Consider the following 20,861-nt stretch of genomic DNA (forward strand, 5'->3'; position numbering starts at 1 on the left):
GAAAACAATGTCAAATATACGGGATGTTTCTTTTATTTGGTTTATTACTGTGTGTTAATGCTCCGAAACATTTTCAGGCCGTTTTATTTGATTTATGTATCCGTGTTACATCAATAACAGGTCAATAAAAGATCCATCAATGTTAAATAAAACATGTTATTGCTTAATTTTTCTTATGTCTTTGCTTTGCACTGCCTGCCATTGCATATTTGCATTTGTGACATGTAGATTTTGCCTCTTTACATTTGTCTATGACTGCTTCTTTGAATATTTAAGTAATTTTTATACACTAGACTAAAGCACAAGCTTGCATTTCCGCCCACATGATACTGTGTGTACGTGACAAATAAACCTTTGAATCTTCACTCTGCGTCTGTCCTGTTTTTATGTTACATATGTGTTATCTTTTATTTTGGATTCAATGTGTTTCGTAGATCCAAACTTTTAAAAAAGCGGAGTAGTTCTGTGGACATCACGCGCCTGATCCTCCTGTAACTTTCAGTTTTCCTGTGGTATCACTGGCCTGACTTGTCTTTGCCAACACGTGGAGGTTTCTGGAAGGGATGAAAACATCACATAAAATCACTGTTGCCATAACGACGGCTCTATATTCTCCCTCCTCCTCCTCTCCTTTCTCCATCCCTCTGCTGCAATGCATCACACCCTCCCTCCTCCTCCTCCTCCTCCTCCTCCTCCTGCATGCACCTCCCTCCCCCAGCCTTCACCCATCCCAAAGACTGATTAGCGCGGCATCCTTCCTCTGACGCACCATGTCATTTCTGGAGTTTACTGATTTCTCCCTCTCTTTCTGTGTGTGTCCCTCCGCTTTTCCTAATTTTGACGCGTCGCGCAGCATCTCCAGGGGGGATATGCGTGTCTCCTGGTGACATTTCCCGGCGCGCGTCTCCTGTTGAAGCCAATAAGAAGAGGAAGGGCATTTGTTTTTTGTTTTTTATTTTTTTCTATGTTGCGCTCGAGCCTGAAATCCCTCCGATGATACCCGGTGAGGGAGCAGAGGGACTTCCAGCATCTGGCGGCCGGACGTGGGATGGAAGCCGTCCATCTCTGCCCCATCAATAGCAGGAGACGTTTCAAGGATATCAGTGAGGAAAAGCGCAGCATTTGTTTGCTTTTGCTTTTTTGAAGGGGGTTTGGTTAAGAGGTGACAGGTAAAAGGGACGCTGCGCTCTGCTGCGTTGATGGGATTTTTAAAAGAGGACAGGCAGGATTTTAGGCATTTATAGCAAATCCACCGATGCGAGATTGGTTGATTGTAGCTTCTTGTATGATCGGTTCAAACGCAAAGCCGCACCGCCGGAATGCACAAAACAACGGCGCACTTTTTTTAGCCAAGGAAGACGCACAGAAGGTGGGCAGCGGTGTAAATAACTCCCCCTTAAGCCGCTCAGTGCATGCCTCTGAGACGGCTGTCATGTGCTGGTGACCCGTCTGAGCACCAGAGCCACCTGTGCCGTTGCAGCCCGTGAAACACCACGCGCACAGAGCAGCCCAACAAACCATATGGTTTAACTGGTGCGCGCAGACAGCCGATGATTTCACCTGAGTAAGTCTAAAGGCTCTGCCCTCGATCGCTGCCTCGAGTTTTAAGGAGAGATGTGTAGTTGTGAAGCTGCAATTTGGACTGCAGAGAGAAAGCAATAACACGTGAGGCAATAACAGTAAAAAACAAAAGCTGATAATTGTAATTTCTTCCTAAACCAAAGAGAGGCGGAAGCAAGCGAGAGGACACTTCACACTGCTCTGCGCTGTGGCTCTATCCAGCACTGACCCTCCTTTTTGCAGGGGTCACATCTGCACTCCTACATGAGGGAAAAGTCAGGAAGTGCTGCTCAATGTTTCCAGCCGGAGGCGTTCATGCATGCAACATTTTGACATTTCTAACAGACTTTGCTGCACAGTCACCCTCAGCTCCATTGCACGACTCTCTCACGCACCTCGTCTTCCATTTTCAGCACCAAATTCCCACCGGACAGCTCAGCACCGTCCGTCCCCTCTCAAATCAGCCTATCAGTCTTCCAGTAGCTTTTAATGTGAATCACTGACGGTGCCGTTTAATGAGCGGTCTGTGTGTCAGGACACTGGCATTATTTGGTGCATGCAGTCTCACTGTGGAGCTAAACAGGCCTCAGGGTGTGCCACAGAGTATAAATAGTTGAACAAAGGCCCTTTTGAAGCGACAAGAGGCCGAAACCTGAAACTTGGACAGATTCCTCCCTCTGGTAACTCTATATGCGGACACACTGAGAGGCTGGACACACTCTCCAGCAGCACAGTGTGATTCAGACCTTCAGAGGGTGAGGAGACACTGCTGCTGTCAGGTTTTTGAGGTGCTTAAGAAGACCAGATCAGCACGAAGACCCACCCACCCCTCCTTCCAGCTCTTGTATCAGCTGGAGAAAAAAAAACAGGAGAAGAAAGACACCCGGGCGGACCACACCCAGAGTCCCAGCAGCCTCAGGAAAGAGTCTCCTCTTCTAACCTTCCAGACTTTTAATCATAGTCAGGACGTCTTTGCTCATCACCGAGCTGGAATAGCTGCTGTACATCTGTCTTGTATCTCCCATTCTGGAGTGTGTGAGTGTGTGTGAGTGTTTGTGGTGTGTTTTGACGCCGTTGAGAGCCGCCAGCAGTGTTTTTTCTCCTGTCAGGATGCCTGCAGTGCCAGACCTGCTGCTGGTACCTCTGGCCCTCCTGGCGCTTCAAGGTGAGTGGGCAGAGGTTGCGCACGTTTACGTGCCACCATCCAAACCCCCCGCTGTTCGTTACTGCTGTTGAGGTGTTTCCTGTTGTCTGATGTTGCCTCATCTGCCGCTGTCTGCTCTGTTTGGAGGCGTGTGTGTGCTCAGATGCAGATGTGTGAGTGGGTGTTTGTGGTTTCATCATTGTGCTGGATTGCTCGCTAAAAGCCCAGATGTTCAGGGTTTTTTTTTCTTTTTTTGAGTAATGAGATTAGAACATGTGGCAGTGTTGAAATGGAGGACACACACAGCACACGCGCACACATGCATGCACATACAGCATCCGTTGTGTATTCAAAGGTCTAGAACAATGTAGATTATTCATCCCTCCCTGTGTGTTGCACTGGGGCACAGAGGTCTCCTCTGATGTGTGTGTTTGTGTGTGTTTGTAGTTTAGCCCTGCAACTAACTCATTATTGATTCATCTGCCACATTTTTCTTCATTAATTTGTCTTATAAGCAGTTTACAAAATAGCAGCAAACAGTTAAAATGCCTGTCACGACTTCCTAAAGGTCATCAAACGTCTGGCCGACGCTCCAAAACCCAAAGATGTTCAGTTTACAGTGATATGAAATCTCACAATGGAGAAGCTGGAGAATGTTTTGGTGTCTTTGCATGAAAAATTGGCCCAATACTTGATTTAAATTGATCAATATTCTGTCGCTTGACCAGTGAATTAATGGTTAAATCGTTTCATCTTGAAATCAGGAGAACGGATATTCTCAGTGAGTGGATGCAGCGAGTGATGAGTTGTTTATGTTGTTGTTGTTGTTGTTGTTTGTGTTTCGGGTCAGGTCTCTACTGTACGTGCCCTTCACCTGAGTTGCCCTCAGCCTTCCCGTTCCTCTTGCTGGCATCTGTATCGTTTGCGATTTATAATGCTGCTGCCATTCATCCCTTTACATCGTGAAAAACGCTGACCGAGCTGCATAATCCGTCATTGTTAAATTACTGTCAGTCTCCTGACACCCACAGGAAGAGAAGCAGCTCTGCAAGGATATAATCCCTCACCAGCCCGTCTTAAGAAATTTATGATCACAGCCACGGCTCTTTATTTATGGCCTCTAGCGTTATTTGAAAATTAGCAGCTGGCATGCATGAAAAATGACTGGAGGCAATTTAAACAAGATGTAGATGTTAATAAATGTGTGACAACCAGCCGGTGATTTGTTCATTTTTAGATTAGACTAGACAAACATATTAAACTTAACACATCTGCCCCTGCACTCCCCCTGCTACTGCAGGAAGAGGACGGCAGGTTAACAAATCACATACATATTTTTTATTGCAAAGCTTTAACTTTTTTGTATAACCAAAGCAAACCACAACATTTTTTAGTTGGCATGTTGTTATCAGAAGCAATCTAATTTTAAGCACTGGGATTTAAAACTAAACCCAAAAGGAGATGCCGGTCTGGCATTCAACACAGCCCCATAATCTGAAAAAATCTAATCATTATTGTCTGTTCTTCCTTTACATGAGGTGTCAGTAACTCCAAGACATGAGGTTGAAAACAAGCAGGCAGAGCTGCAGAAAGTGGAGCCAGGAAGCTGAGAGCGAGCAAAGAAGTGAAGCTTGGCGACAAAAAGTAAGAAGGTTACACAACCTTGATTGACAGAAAGAGAGAGAGAGAGAGAGGAGCCAGCGGGTTAGTTAAGGACAGAAGTGAGCGAGCACATCTGGAGCTGGACGCGGTGAGGGAGAGGACATGAGATGAGACAGGAAATTGGATGGAATCTCCCAAAAGAGGAGGAGAGGAACAGATTGAGGCTGATAAAAACAACAGCTTGTGCTCTTTGTATTTCGAAATGTGCTTTTTACACGAGCTAAAAAAAAACCACGGGATGGAGTTCAAGAAGTTTCTGAGCGAAAGAAAACAGATATTACAACAATTAAATAATAACCAGGGTGATCTGATGGTGATCACATGCTTTGTCAGCCTGAGTTCCATCTGAATTAAGGTTGGCGACGGAGAATATAATTAGGAAAAGAAGAAATAAAGGGACAGCTCACCCCAAAATACAAGAAAACAGACTTCATCTGTAGTTCATCCTATCAAAATGAGCATTTTTAGTGATGCTCAGGGCGCCAAAAACCTACTTCAGCTTCTCTCTTTCCAAGTGTAACATCGTGATCATTCACAATAATCTAAAGATCTCATTGCAGCCACCAGTTTCCTCCAAAACAAGGAGGCTTTAAATGACACAAACTAAATGCTACTGAGCTGCAGCTGATATCAATACGAACCCATCTGGACAGAAACAGGAAATCCCATTTGAAAGAAGGAAAAAAGAAAAACTATTTCTTTAACCAGACTCTGATTGAAGATGAGCTGCATCATCTGGCCACGGCGCCTTCACATTCGACTCAAACTAAACAATCAATTGACGGCCGCTTGCTTTCAAGCCAAAGCAGAGGCTCATAAAACCTAATGGATCCGATGGCCACCTTAATTAATGCACGCAGCAGAGAGACTCAGAAAGGAGCCATTTAGTCTGCAAATGGCTCAGGCGTGAACTTCTGGTCAAAGGAGATGGCTGTCAGCAGGATGTCGAAACAACCACACCGTCTTCTCGTTTGGATCCATGTCCATTCCATCCCTCGCTCCAACCGCTGCATCTGCACAAATTGGAGATTGCATTACAGAACATAAACTATTTATACCTTCTCAAGAGATGCACTGCAGCGAGTTTTTAAAAAGTACTACGTATGATAACTGGTTTGTACTTCAGCTTACTCTGACTTGTGATACTGTTGGTCATTATTCCAAATAGCTTAATTTAGGAAAATAGCACATTAATATAAAGCAGAATTTTGAGTGCTTTTTTTCAGATTTTTCAACACTTATAGCTCAAAGCTTTATTTCTGGCCAATCTTCCCTTAAAAGTTGACTAATTTTTCAGACTGAAAGCTTTTGTGTGAGGATGTGAATCGCCCTTTCTTCCAGCTGAGCTTGCTTTCAACCTCTCATATAATATTGTGTCATCGTTGTCTTCAGGCCTGTCCTACGACACTTGCAATGGCTTCTAGCAACATACAGGATGTCTGGATCTATATTTATTGCCTCGTAATTGTTGTAAACATGGAGGTCTTGATTGATGCACTCCATATGAGCGGCCCTGCAACGTGAACACAAACATGCATGTGATTTTCAGCAGCTATCGCTCATTTGTGCCTCGTCTGCAGCTGCTGTCGGACTCTGAAGCCTCGAAGCTCATTCTGAAGAGAGTCTAATTTCAATTCTATTGGACGCTTTTTTCACTGCAAGGTCTACTCTAAGCCACGAATCTGGAGCGAGATACTGTGTCGCCGCACCCTAATTGCAGGCTGCACGTGTCCTGCTAACTTGTGTCACGCACATGACAGACAAACGCACACACCTGAGCCCCTGCTCATCCAGCTGTGCCACAGAGGTCGGCGGCACCAGGGTGGCCTGTAGCTAGAGGGGCTTTGAAGGACGAGATGACCTTCCACACAGCTCAGTTTGTGTTTGTAGAGCTGAGAACTCATCGGTTTATCAGGAATTATTGTTAACACGCCTTCAAAATAGCCAATTAGGCGTTGTGCTCTGCACTTATAATGATTTATTTGACCCTTGTGATCAGCGTGAAACTGCAAAAGCAATTATCCTGAAGTCAGTAACAATGCATTGTCCATCCATCCATTATCTATACCGCCTATCCCTTTCGGGGTTGCGGGGGGCTGGAGCCTATCCCAGCTACAATGGGCGAGAGGCGGGGTACACCCTGAACCGGTCGCCAGCCGATTGCAGGGCCACATGCAAGGACAAACAACCATTCACACTCACACTCACACCTACGGACAATTTTAGAGTCATCAATTAACCTAATGAGCATGTTTTTGGTCTGTGGGAGGAAGCCGGAGTACCCGGAGAGAACCCACGCATGCACGGGAAGAACATGCAAACTTCACACAGAAAGGCCCCGCCTGACCCGGGGATCGAACTGGCAACCTTCTTGCTATGAGGCACGCGCACTACCTGCTGCACCACCGTGCAGCCACAATGCATTGTCTTACAGTTTAATATAATGTTGTTATTAGATTGCTTCACGTTTCTCAAGTCTAAAGAAAACAATACTTTGTAAGACCCCTCTGGGAAGAATAAAATGTTATGAGTGCAGACCTGTTTATTGACCCACTGAATGCATATACTATTTTCAACTTAAGTACCACTTTTAATCAGTAGTTTTTTCCCAATATATCAGTTTGTAAAAGGGCAGAATGTGCTGCAAAATAAGTACATTTAAGATTCCTGCCTCAACACCAAATACTGTCACTGTCAGGTAAAAAACCCTCAAATGTGTGGACTATGAAAGCATTTTAGAAGTTTCCAGATCTTCCAAATACACAAATGCAAAAATCCCTCTGACTTTAAACTCTGAACAGTAACTGGAGCTACCACACAGCTGTGCAGCCGCAGAGAGTTGCGGGAAACGCTGAGGAAATCAGCTGTAACAATCTCTCAAGAAAGGTGAAAAAAAGCAGAGCATAGGGAGTTGATGTCCTGGAGGCAGACAGACCAATAAGAAGAGAGACGTGAAGCTCCTAAGTGCTTTCATTGCTTCCATGCTTCATCAGCATTGATGACGTACCGCTTCACGCCGCCCGAACGCTGACATGAGATGGTGCTTCTGGAAAGTGCTTGTGTGCATGTGTGTGTGTCAGAGCTGCACAGGGGCAGACCAGGACAGTGTGAATCAGGACATGCAGCTCATTTTCTGTGTGCGGAGGGATTTTTGAACAATGTGTCACCTGTGTTGACAAAAAGGACTGCTGGATGACTAAGTTAAAGCCGTGGTAGGAGGCTTGTGCACGTGCACGTCCCTTCAGCTGGTAAAAGCCTAGTCTCAGAGAGCCGGACCCTGCGCTGGAGAAAGTGATACTGGAAGCGTGATTCATTGGCAGGAAATTTAAGAGCTCCTTTTCCAACAATGGTGTATAGTATGTGTGGCGTACCAGCCTCTCATGCTGCTGTTAAATGACATCGCAGCTGCCTGTATCTATAGGGCGTTTGAGGGTCTTTCAGCTCATTGTTTTGGTTTTGCAGCCTAACCGCTTTAGAAACCTCGTTACTCCAACAGCAGCAGGAGGCTGGTCTCAGCAGAAAAGGTCCAACACGCTCACTGTACTCTACCTCCCCAGCAAGGAAAAAAAAAAGTCAGTGACCAGCTGGTGAACGTAGTGGAGCTTTGAGCAGCTAAAGAGCAGGATATGTAGGAGGTGGTGGTGACCAAAGCGGAGATAAAAGACAGTGAATATTGACCTTGTGTACATTTGTCAGCGGGCCAGATGCACAGCTACAAATACATGCTAATGTTGCTCCAAGTCTGCAGGCAAAAACAGGCCTAAACAGGCAATAGAATGCTAACACGTTAGCCATATCAATCGTACAAGCCAACAAGATGCCGAATCAATGCAGTTTCTACCCTGTTGCACAGCTCTGCCACAGCAGCTAACAGCACCGGGTAATGCATCTTAACATTGAATTTTGGAATATAATTCTTCAGTTTTCTCATCACAATTTGCGATGATCTGTCAGTAGAACCGGAGCAGCTACGTGTGACAAAGCCATCATTCATGTTATTAGTTCCAGCTGTGCGTTTCCTGCTTTCACAAGTCAGAATATCCGGCCATGAAAAGCTGACTATATTGAATATTGTGTGACATGCAAATGTCACCAACAAGTGGAATACTGTAGTACTGTAGTTGAGTACTGAGCCAAGGACTTCTTGAGGAAAGAGTGAATGTGCGCCTTGTGTTTGATTCTTCAAAACAGATTCTGATCTATTATGCAGAACAAAATGTCATTGAATATAGATTACAAAGAGCCTTTGTGCCTGAACTGCAGAGAAAGGAATGAAGTGAGATGGGAAATTTGAAATGAAATGGGAATTTGAGTAGCATTATGTTTCTCTCAAAATGTATTTGCTGTTGAAAACTAGAAGTATATAAACATTTACATTTTTGTCTATATATTATTTTCCAGAGCAAGAAGAGAAACCAAACTTTGTGAGAAAAATAAATGAATATAATGTGACAAGGTTTTGGTTTTATACTTGTGTTGAGAGCAACTAAGTTAATACTTAAAGGGTAATTCCAGTATTTCTACCTGGGGTTATTTTTTTTTTACATATTTTGGTGGCTAAGTGACTAACAGGTGCAAAACTTTTGGAACTGGTCCAGCAGATTGCCTCAGCTGGCAGCTGTGAAACAGGCTGCAATGGCTACTACATAATCTTCAGTGGAAATTGCGCAATCAAAGCAAGCCCACTGAAAGGGCTTGTTTTTGCCTCTGACAGGCTCTGATCACTCTTCTAGGAGTCTGACAACATTGTGGAAATGACTGCTACAGAGACCTTTGCGGTTCAGCAGTAAGATCCTTTTGTTTTTGTGTTCAAAGCCACCAGACTGCACTGACAAAAACAGTCATTTTACCTCGCAGAACACAGGAGCGGGTCCACCGCTGCCCCAGTCAGTTAGTTTGTTTGTGTGACTTCGGTTCAACGCTGAGATCTGAAATAAGCTTTTATATAAGTACAAACTATGCTCTTGGAAAATGGTTGAGCTGCTTTAAGAAAAGCCATACAGACAGAGAAGCAGGCAGGGCTTCCTCAGGCTTGCTCCATACTGACAAATCAGTGTGCCATCACTTCACCCGCCACGCCAACATGACAGCTCTGTGGAGTGAAATGAAAGAGACGCTCACAGTGCAGCGTGCTCCGTTGCTCTACTTGTTCCAGTGGAAAGTCTCTTGCTTGGTGTCAAGGGAAATATCATGGATGCTTGGCATTTCCCCAGGTTAGGTATGCTTACAGTATGTGTGTGTGTTTATGTCACTGGTAACTCAGCCATGGCAACAGATGTTGCCCTCCCTCGTCTCTTTTTGCTGTTGCTTCGTCCAGTTTTCTTTCCTACCTCTCACTTTGGCCACATCAGCGAACCGCCTTCATCGTTTTTGTATTTCCTTTAGCTCCCAGCGATGTGATAGCATAGCTAAGCTCAGTGGGTGGACGGTCTTTTGTGCAGCTGAAGCTTTAAGTCAGTATTTGTGCTTTGTCGGCCTCAGGGGCATGTAGCAAATGATATGAGGGATTAACAAGACAGCCCCCCGTCAGGAAAAAAAACTCCTAATCTGCATTTTCTGGAATATCCGTTGCATAATCCTGACCCTCAGTCCCCAGATTACGCAATGGATTTGCATTTTTGATGCTCTGTGTGTATGTGTCCTGCTGCTCAGGCGGTTTGGTGGACTCTGTTTAGTCTGCACTTTGGATGTGCACTTCCTTTTGTGTCTGCTTGCATGCTCGTCTCTCTCTCTCTCTCTCTCTCTCTCTCGCTGTGTCTTCACGCTGTCTTCTTAACTTGCTGTCTCAGCTTCGGACAGTCAGCAGCATCTGTGCTCACCTTGCACAATCTTGCCTGTCTGTGCGTCACCCGCCTCCCTCAGGATTACTGCCTCACACTGTCTGTGTGCTGCTGTTCCTGCTAGATTCTCATCTGTATGTTCTTTTTTTGTCCCCTTCGTCTTGCAACTTAAGGGCCCTCTTCTGTCTTCAGACGTCCTCTTAGTTTACTTCCTGTTGTCCGTCAAACATGTGCTTTGTTGTTGTTGTAATGTGTCTCCTCTGTCTGTGTTCTAGGTCTCACCTCCTTTTTTCTGAGCAGTCAATAACCCATCTCAAACCCCTCCGTGTTTTTCTGCATGGGATGTCTCGCTCTTGTGTCTGTCTGGTGTCTCTTTGCCTTTCTGTCTTTCCGCCTGGAAGCTGATATGATAGAATCCCTCGCAGACTTGAGTCAAAATATCATTGCATATCAATGTTTAACCCCACATTTGCTGGTGTCTGTTAGTTGATTTCCTGTGAGATTTCACAGGGGCATGAAGTGATGAATGACTTTCATCGACCTCTATTGGCAAACGAGGATTAGCTGCAGCACTGACAGCTGGTGCATCTCACAGCAGCCTGTAATCAACACAAACAGTCGAGTCACATTTGTAACCTGCAAGAAGCTAATTAGATGGCAGAGATTAAGCCAAAAAGCATAAAACATTATGTGCATTGCCCTCTGTGAATACCTTCAGTTCAGGAGAAGATGTGCAAATGGTGTTTGCCTCAGGTCTGCTCGTTATAATCTAGAGGTCCTCAACAGACCCGCCCTCCAGAAAACATGAAAACCCAAGACCCTGGCCCTGACTGAACCCTGTTTGTAGGTTCAGACATTTAAGTTTTCCTCATTTGAGTTATTGTGGTGGATGTCATGTCTTCGTAGAGGCTACTTTAAAGGGTTCATTTTCATAGTTTTGGACTTTGTTTCTCTGAACAGTGACAAATCTGATGGCGAAAAAGAAACACTGAAACAATATTTGCATTTGATTAATTTATAAAGATAAGTAACATCCTTTGGAAGATCATTTCCAGGAACTAACTTGTTGCTGTTGCAGTAAAGAGTCACAGTGGAACAAGGGATTGAACTCAAATGCAGACCTGAAGGAAGAGCTGGTGCAGATCCACAAATTTATTAAGATGAGTGACAAACAAACCCAAAGCTTATGGGCAGATGAGGCAGATGAGGATCAAAATCCAAACAAAGGGAGCAGAAGTCTAAAAGTAAAGTTCAGGGGAAACAGAGCTAAAGTCCAAAATCTCTGAAACTCTGGGAAAACTCACAGGACAAGAACACTGGACACAAGTGGTACAAATAGACAATAGAAAACCGGCTTAAATTCACAGAGGAGGGAAGAATAAGAAGGAACAGGTGAACACAATCAGACAATCACACAGGCCGGAAAACACAGGAAGTAAAGCAAAATACGACACAAAAGATAAACCTTCAACATAAAACAGGAAATATAAAACCAATCAAATCAATCATGACTGCATCTCTGCAAATAAGCCAGTGAGAGCTACATTACTACTGATAGGAATGATGTCCAAAACTCTGAAAACAAGGCCGAGTTGTATGAAACTGATATCAACCTTTATGTTTTCAGCGGACCTGATAGGTCCTGATGAAATGAGATCCATCATCAATAATGCATGCTGCGTTTTTATCCATCTGAACAAACCAATTACTTGCTTGAATGTGGCTTTGGTACAAGCACTCAGGATATCTGAGACTGCAGGAGATCTGGAGTTTAAACTCCGTTCAGGTCCACTGGAAGCACTGAATCCAGCTCCAGTCTAGGTCCAGCTCGGGTTTAGACGTCCTCGGGTTCGGCTGGGTCAGGGCTCTGTGTTTCCAATGCACGGGTTCATATCTTATTTTGATACAATTGCAATGAGTCCATTTACTTTTGATTTAATATCTTTGTGCCTGTGAAGTCTGACATTATGTTCTTAACTTTCTCTTCTCCTCCTCCTCCCCCCTTTTCCCCCTCTTCTCTCTCTGCAGTGCATCAGCCTCTTCTAGGCCTCTTCCCTCCTGCTTCCCCATCTCTCCATGCTCTTGCAAAAATGGCTGTTACTACTGAAGCCTGTGCTAACTTTCTGTTTCTTTCCTCCTCCCTCATTCCTCCCCTCCATGTGTCTCTGCAGTGTGCTGGCATTTCTATTTGTATAACTCTTTAAATTCTCACTTTGGTGCTGCGATATTTGTGTCTCAGGGAGTAAAAGAATAGATCTTTGTTTTTATATTTGTGTACGCGAGGCCATGGACCATGTGCAGCCTCCGTGAATCTAAACCAAACTTTCAGTGATTTCAGTTCATCTTGAGTTCATCTGATCAGCATTGTGTTTCCTGTCCTCTCCCACATCTCCCTCCCCCCATCTTGTGATTTGAAACAAAAGCATCCCCAGAGGTCAAAGTTGAGAATAGCACAAGATCTTTGGCTGAGAGCCAACCTGAGGCCTCAGTGGAAACTGCAAGGTGCAGTGTGAGAAAGAAACATTTGGAGTTACAGGTGTGTAACTCCCGGCCGATGAGATGTGTCATGGTGATGATGGCATATATAGACTCACGCTTCTATATATGAATTTAGCTCAGCTACCAATTGACAGAATGCAAGAAACTAGTATTGCTCACTGCAACCTCTTTATTTCCCCTCAGTTTCACAGATTAAAAACACCTCAAATGTAAATTACTACAAAACTGAAAACCAACTGAATCAAATTCACAATAATCCATGAATGAAATGATGAGTGGAAATAAAAAAAAGCATATGCCCGTGACAAAAGAAAAAACACGCATGCAATGGCCATTGGGCGCAAGCACGCAAATATACAAAAGTTACACAAGCTACCGTTGTTTTGTACAGTGCTGTTTAGACAGTTTGCCTGCAAGTACTGAGATACTGGAAAACATCAGAGCTCTGCCCATGTAGCAACCTCTCCCTCAAGTCACGGGTACATGAAAAGAGGATGATGGCCACCCAGTGAGGTGATACAGGAGGTTTCTGACTGTGTGCTCTTCATCCTTTTCACTCTGTAGCATCTCTGTGCCATGGAGCCTGCGTGGAGTTGGACTCGGACACAGAAGCCGTTGCCAACGAAGGCTTCAAACTGGGCTGCATCTCATGTAAGATGAGGGGCGAGGTGCCCGCCACAGCCAGCGTCGACTGGTACTTCAGAGCTTCAGACGAGACCGAGTTCTCGCATGTGAGTAGAGACACGAAATTCGACGGCACCGCAGAGCAGTAACGTCATTGCAACAAGGAAGAGTCATGGCGGAGAGGAAAAAACAGTCCAAAACGTGGCTTCATGTCACAAAGATGATAGTGAAACACCAGCAATTTGCTGAAACATCTCTCTATGCAACACAGGTTTAAATTCCAGGAACGCTTCCTGACCAAGCAGCACGTCTGTTATTGAGGGTAAATGTTAGAACACCATTAGTTAGAGCCACCTCGACCACAACAGATCAAGAATCAATTAAGAATTGGATCAATAAGAACAATTGCTAATGGTTTTGTTAGAGTAGTCAAGCCGTTTTCTCCCCGTTTACAGTCACAGCTGACTAATGTAAGCTCACTGTCTTCTGGCTCTTGTGTCATATTTAAAGTACAAAATGAGAATGGTATCAAACTTCATTAAATACTTCTTCTTTCTTAAAAAATGCATGTTGTTTGAGGAAATCTAGGGCAGTAGATCAATGCACAGTTTTGGGGTCAGAATGGAAAACACATCAACCTCTAGCTTGAGCATGATTTCTCTCTATGTCCTGCTTAAAAGCTGAGCAAGAGACTTGAACTAGCCAGGAGGCCTGGAAGAGAGGCTGCAAAAAACATCCATAATGCTGGTTTTTGTGTAAATTTGGAGATCTGAAATGGACTTTTCTCCCCGATGTAATGAGTTCCTGTGTGTCCAGATAAAGCAATAGCTAAAATCAGCATAAAGCCCCAAACGCATTCATCACAACAAGGTCGTTTGTCTCCTCTTCTGGGAAATGGCTGCAATGCATTTATCATGAGAGAGAGCAGAGTGCTGCATTTTTCATGACAGCCCCCCATTTCTGTTGACTGGAAGACAGCACATTTGCTGGCCCAAGGAGTACTCACCAGGCAAAGCAAAGAGGCTATTACAGTACATGCTTAGGAGGAGAGATCCCTTTAGCCCATTTAGAATCCAAATGCAGTAACTGACCAGGAAGCAGTGGTGATGTGGGAACCAGTAGTCTGTTTCCTCCAGGATGGAAGGAAAACCCAACCAGCACCCACCAACATCCAGCAGGAAACGGCAGCTTTCTGTCCTTGTTTTATGTATCCATGTAAACAAATGGGACTATAATCCACACGCAGACTATCATTAAAAAAAAACACTTGCAAAACGTGTCAACGAGCCTTAACACTTGCAATGAAGCAAAAATTACTTGATTTGGAGCAAATGGATTATAACGTGTAGCAACAGCAGTCTTTAAACATGCCTGAAACTCTAGTCATCACTTTGCTGAATGTTGACAGTCTCCATTTCGTCTTGCCTCGTTTTCAACGAAATCCTATGCTGTAATTCTCTTCCAGTTATATAGCTATGACGACCAAAGAGCCCAGATCATTGACCCACGTTTCGACGGCCGTCTGGGCTGGAACGGCAGCAAGAACACCAAGGACCTACAGGACGGCTCCATCTACATCCTTAACGTGACCTTCAACGACACGGGGACCTACCAGTGCATATTCACCCGCCTCCTCATGTACACCAACTACGAGTATCAAACAAACACCACCAAGATTATCAACATGAATGTGGTGCCACAACGTAAGCACAGATGGGAGGGGTGTTGTACATTATGTGTGAGTGGGGGCTGAAATTAGCCGAAACCACTATGACATTGCATTGTCGGTTTTATTGTTCCGGGACATGATTTATCGAACTTCGAATGACACTTATGAATGTGCCAAAGAGCCACCTTAAAATTTACAGCAAACCTCAAGACTAGCAGAAACTTACAAAGACTGAACAGACCAGACGTAAAGACTGTTTACACCAACTTGCAAAGATTACAACTGAGTAAATAAACTAAACAACCAATGCAATCACCAGAATAAATGCTGCCTTTCTATGTTTCTGCAAAGCACGGATTCAAACTTTACGTTTCTTAACATTTCAGGTTCAAAATTTATGTTGTGACAATGCTGCACTTAAGGTTTGGTTAGGTTTAGGCACAGAAACCACTTGTTTAGGGTTAGGAAAAGATTTTGCCACCACAAACACGGCTGGAGAATGTCCTGACGTCTCCCCAAAGACACCCGGTTTAGTCGCTTCAAATACAAGTCAAAGAGTCATCTGCTGCTTAGCAGTCATCTCCAGCGTCAGGCCCGTCAGGCCACCACACCCGATTCCACTCCTGATGAGAAACTCAGCTAATTCACGTGCAGCGGTAATCTGAACAACATCACTTTGATACCTACTGCAGGTACATTGATATGTACAAAATGGGCAAATTTAACAAGTGCTTGAATTAGCAGAGGTGTCCACCATGGCTCAATGCTGGGTCCTCTGAATTTTAATGGCTCAAAACAGGCACAGTCACTGGTGTTGTTTCTTTTTGTTTTGTTTTGTTGTTGTTGTTGCTGTTTTTACTGCCAAGCTGAGCAGTAACCTTTAAATTAATTGTGGATGTCAGCTTGGTAAACCCTATCCGCAGCAGCCAATCAGGAACTGACGAATTCTGATACCCTGTAATTCAGGACCGGAGGTCGTGAATTATGACGACGTTGTTTGAAAAATATACAGCCTGAGCAGCCCAGGTCCTTTTCATAGTACAAATGACATCCAGTCACCTTTCCACAAGCTTGATACCGTATATCTTAGCCTCTGTCCCCCTCTGTCTCTCCAGTCACCAGGGGACTTGCATCCATCTTGTCTGAGGTGATGATGTACGTCTCCATCATCGGGCTGCAGCTCTGGCTGGTGGTTGAGATGATTTACTGCTACAGGAAGATCGCGGCAGCAGGAGAGGAAGCTCTGAGAGAGAGCGCGTATGTAACACACACACACGCACGCACGCACACGCGCACACGCACACGCGCACACACACACACACACACACACACACACACACACACACACACACACACACACACACACACACACACACACAGCCTCCCTCCTTTATTTTCACATCCTGCTAGGCCGTCCAAATGTCCTGATTTCCCACCAACCGCTTTCACAATCTGTTTCAATCTGCTCTTTTCAAAATAACAAACATTTTTCTATTTCCACACTGAACCGATGTCTCGCTCTGATTCTGCTTCACTGACCTCGACCGCCTGTTTTTCCCTCTTCTCCTTTCTACCACTCTTTCCTTCAGGGCGGAGTATTTAGCTATAGCGTCCGAAAGTAAAGATAACTGTGCAGGTGTGCAAGTGGCAGAATAGCACCGGTAGGTCTGGATTCTCTCTAAACTTGATGTCTGAGTTCAGTTTGGTTGTGTGCTTTCCCTTTGTTTGTTTACAACGCCACGCCATGCTTATACAGTTTGTTTACACCTGCTGCGTTGTTACCACCACAGGAGCAGATCTGGGTCCAAAGTTCTTTGTTTTCAGTGTCCACCTCTGTGTTGATATGTTGTGTTTATTTATGTTTACTGTTTATTATTTATGTTTATCTATGTTTATTTTACAACATTCAGGTTTTTTCGTTGAATATATGTTACCTGTGCAGCTACTTAATATGTCAACAGGGCCGAATCTTCATGTTTTGGTCCCTTGGCTCAGCTTTGGCCCCTGGTTCTTTTACGCTTGTGACCCCATAATGTGAAGCAATGCCCACATTTAGCCGCATGTCTCAGAGACATGAGCAGTTCAAATGAAGGCTGCTCCAGATGCCTGCCTTGTCAGGTGGAAATCTGCTCCACCCACCCATCGTTATTACCCTCTTACACTACAAAGGATCACCTGCCAGTTTTAAGAAAACATGGACGCCATTTTTTTACGCGCAGACTTAGATTTTAGCCCCTAAAACGCATTTTATTAGACTGAGAAAAAGCAACACTCTCAATAGTCGTTTACCTGCTCTGTTCCTCCCTCAGTTAAATAAATTGTGCCTTCAAATTACTTCATTTATTGGCCCAGTTAAATTGCATCATTACTTTTGCTTCCATTAGCCTTTCTGCCTCCTTTTTGTGCTTTTGCTATGCGTCGCTTCAGTTTAGGACAGTTTAATTTTTATCCTGGACCCCTGAAACACGTCTGTTTGGACTTTAGATCCTCAGAGAGTAGAGCCAGTGAAAGCTGAAATATCTTTTCATGATTCGTTTTCCTGACACTTTTATGTTTTTTACTTCAGGTCAAGGAAGAACTCCAAACTGCTTCCTTGAGGAATCTCACATCCACTCCCGCGCCCTCTCCTCTCACCATCACTCACCTCCCGCCATCCTCTCCACACGATGGGAAAATGGAGCCACAGAGGAGAAAGATCTTCGTAAAGTTTTTTTCAGTGACTTCCTGCGAAAGGATGGAAAAGGCTGAACTGTATCCCACTGAGGGGCGGGAGGGATGCATCAGGTCGAGGTCCAGCAGGACCACCTCCTCCAGCTGGAGGAGGAGAGAGCTGTAGTGTATATACACGTGTATAAGCATACACAGATAACCGTTGAACACATGTAGAGTATATTATAGGCCTACGTTGTATATCCACTATCTGCATGCTTACGAGCTTTTCAAAAGGACCGGCATCATGCTTCTGATGTTCTGTCACACTTGTGTTTCACAGTTTTTAATCAGTTTTGTCATATTTCCGTTATGTGTTGACATCAGGGTTTGACCGATACAGGTTTTCCAAAAGCTAATTGTTTCCCTGTAGGTTTTTGAAGCTGTGGTGGAAAAAAATTACTGTCAAATACCAGTGAGATTAAATTTGACTACTAATTTTCTTTGGAAAAACGCTGATATTTTGCTCTCATGCCAAATAAGTATTTGGTATTTTTCTGCAGAATTTCACCCTAAAAGAGGCTCATAAAACAGCATTTTGACAAAATGGGACACAATAAATGGAAAATAAAAATAAAAAGACAGAACTGAAGCTTCACCATATCAGTGATGTCCACACAGGTGGTCAATATCTAAACTTTAAGGACACCTAATGGTATATGTATTAGCTTGATGATAAACTGGTAAACCACTATCAATGGTCCAACCCCGACTGACAACTTATCAAATGCATTTTTCTTCTTCAAATATTTCTAATATAGACAATTATAGGTCACAAAAATGTGAGATGAACTATCACTTTTGGCACAGTGGTGAAATTCAGTGAGTCACGAATGTCGTTTCAGGTGAAGGTCGTTGCATTCGGTTTTATCTGCAGAGTTTTGAGCCCTCATAAAGGGACCTGCAGTCGTTAGACACAGGAACTCGTAGCTTAAACTCAGTGCCAGTCATGTTTTTAATGTTTCTGGATTGGAGAAACGACTGAGATGAGATCCTGTTTGATCTTAAATTCTCAGACAACACAGTGATGTTTTTCCTGTTTTTTCCTTGATCCCAAGAGCTCATAATGATGAATAGTCAATTTCTGCGCATCAGCAATCTAAAGCTAAATTTCAGTGGAATTCCCTTTTAATGAAAGCATGTGACAAGGAGTGAAAACAGCAAAGTGTGTTTTCCTGCGACGAGAAGACAATGCCCACTTTATTGCACCAGAACCAAAAAAAAAAACAGCTTTACCAATTTACCTGAAGAGACATGAAAGCGTCACTTTCAGCTGAATTTGTCCACAGAGGGGACTTTGCAGGTGTAATCTCAAACGTTTAAGTGTCTTTGTTGAAACTTAAGGGCTCAGCAAATTGCTATGATCTCACTGCCGTGGGCGAATGCACCACAAAACCTGTCCAGAGTGCCTCCCGGCGTGAAGCCTGTGGAAACCAAAAGGAGGAAAGAAGCCTTGTTAGAAATCTTTAGAGTAGCACCTGCTCTTGCATCTCTTTCCAGGCAGCCAGTTCCTATTGGCGAACACTAGATGGCAGCCAAACACTGCCGTTCTGCATGTTTACTGTTCATCTCTTTTGTACCAAAACTGACTTTGACACATTTTGAGATACCGAGAAGGGGACACACGCATTTAAACTGAGAAATTCATACAGAACAGCTGCATGATGGGATGAGCAAAGGGACAGGCGTGTGATTTTTTTGATTCAGTAGACTGTTCAATGAGTGCAGGCTGAGAAGAAGCCAAGAGGAAGAGTGGTATTTCCTTTTTAAGCCATTTTCTACATCGCTTACTGACTGAAGGATTTGCTTTTGAGGCATGCACGTTTGCATCATCCAAACACTTTCTGCTGCACGGATGTACCACCCAGTGAAACGAAAACCACACTGCTCCCCACGTCGCTGGTCTGCTTTGTGTCCACGTGTTTTCTTTCAGCAGCGAATAAAACTGTAGTTCGTGTGTAGGTGTGGAAGTGTTGCTTGCCAAAAAGAAAAGAGATGGGAAAAAAATAAAGACACGGAAAGAAATAAAATTCTGGTGAGAAAATCAGCCGCGTCTCGTTTGAATTCTTTGGATTTTCAACAAAAGCTAAACGTGGCTGATATGCATTGAGGCCACCCCTTTAATCTGATTGGTCATCCCGTAATCCTTAAGAATGATTGGCTGTCGGCCCAGTGAGAGGCGGACCTTAGTTTGACATGTAAACTTGAAAGTGCTTTTTCTCAGTTTTACATTATGGTAAATTCTGTTTGTTGGGTTTCAGTCTTTGAATTAAGGGCAGGTGAGTTGAAGATGTCGCCTGTGGCTCTAGGAATTTTTCTGACATCTTACGTCAAATAATAAGAATAAAATAGCAATAAAGCAACACGTTATTCCCTTTCAAATTTCCTCTCCTGCACTAGACACTCTGACCTTTTCAGACTGATGGTGTGCAAAACAAGCAGAGCTTAATTCAGCAAACCTCGTCCAGCTCAGGTCTCCGCTGACATTTTCCCAGCACATTCAGGGGCTCAAACTGGTCAAACTGGCACAAATCAGGACGTCAAGGCGAGTTCCTGAGTCAGTCCTTTCATCTTGTGACTGGATTATCCTGAACAGAGAATTTCTCTTTGGATAAGATTACTGTGAAGTTCCAGAAGCCGACGGCTCGTAATGTGAGGAAACGTCCTCGGTGTAATGAAGGAAAAGCTTTTTACTTTATCTTCAAAGCTGGTTCACAGAAAATTTGTCTGTGACTATATTGATGATCGATTAAAGGTTTTAGTCGTTAACCAAAAAGACGGCAAACATTTCTCAAATGAAAGCTGCTTTTCTTTGTCATAGATGAGTTAACTGAACGGCTTTGGGTTATTCAGACAAAACAAGACATCTGAAGACGTCACCTCGGACTTATTTTAGCAGTTCTGAGACTACATGAATACTTCGGAGCTTCTCCTGCGCTTCGTTTGGGAAATAAAACAAGACAAACATCGAGGTGGTGAATACTTCTGACAGATTTCTACTGACTGAAACTGGTCCCTGTAATGCTGATGGGAACTGAATCAATGAATTCAATGAACAGTTCTGAAACTTGATGACTTTTGGACTGTTGGCTGGACGAAATGAATAACTTGAATACGTCAGCTTGGGCTATGGGACGCTGCGATGGACGTCTTTTTAACATTCACAGACCTTTTCTGGACCACATAAACCAATAAGCAAAAATAAAAATGTGTT

The 20,861-nt window shown here is 43.9% G+C and overlaps 1 protein-coding gene across 1 annotated transcript; it reads left to right on the top strand.

The window, feature by feature from the left end:
- The first annotated feature begins 625 nt into the window (after positions 1 to 625).
- Positions 626 to 19,608, top strand: scn1ba (sodium channel, voltage-gated, type I, beta a). Its single transcript, XM_070965616.1, has 6 exons — positions 626 to 2,725; positions 13,210 to 13,376; positions 14,735 to 14,972; positions 16,054 to 16,195; positions 16,528 to 16,599; positions 17,505 to 19,608. The coding sequence occupies exons 1-5, from the start codon at positions 2,671 to 2,673 to the stop codon at positions 16,592 to 16,594; spliced, it is 669 nt and encodes a 222-aa protein (XP_070821717.1). The 5' UTR covers positions 626 to 2,670; the 3' UTR covers positions 16,595 to 16,599; positions 17,505 to 19,608.
- Positions 19,609 to 20,861: the final 1,253 nt, after the last annotated feature.

Source organism: Chaetodon trifascialis, chromosome 7 (assembly GCF_039877785.1).
Source record: "Chaetodon trifascialis isolate fChaTrf1 chromosome 7, fChaTrf1.hap1, whole genome shotgun sequence".
Taxonomy (NCBI): domain Eukaryota; kingdom Metazoa; phylum Chordata; class Actinopteri; order Chaetodontiformes; family Chaetodontidae; genus Chaetodon; species Chaetodon trifascialis.

Bases quoted from the DNA above. Each gene is read 5' to 3' on its own strand.
- scn1ba (XM_070965616.1), top strand. From the start codon at position 2,671: ATGCCTGCAGTGCCAGACCTGCTGCTGGTACCTCTGGCCCTCCTGGCG. The intron at 2,726-13,209 runs GTGAGTGGGCAG...TTCACTCTGTAG, and splicing joins GGCCCTCCTGGCGCTTCAAG to CATCTCTGTGCCATGGAGCC. The intron at 16,196-16,527 runs GTATGTAACACA...TCTTTCCTTCAG, and splicing joins GAAGCTCTGAGAGAGAGCGC to GGCGGAGTATTTAGCTATAG.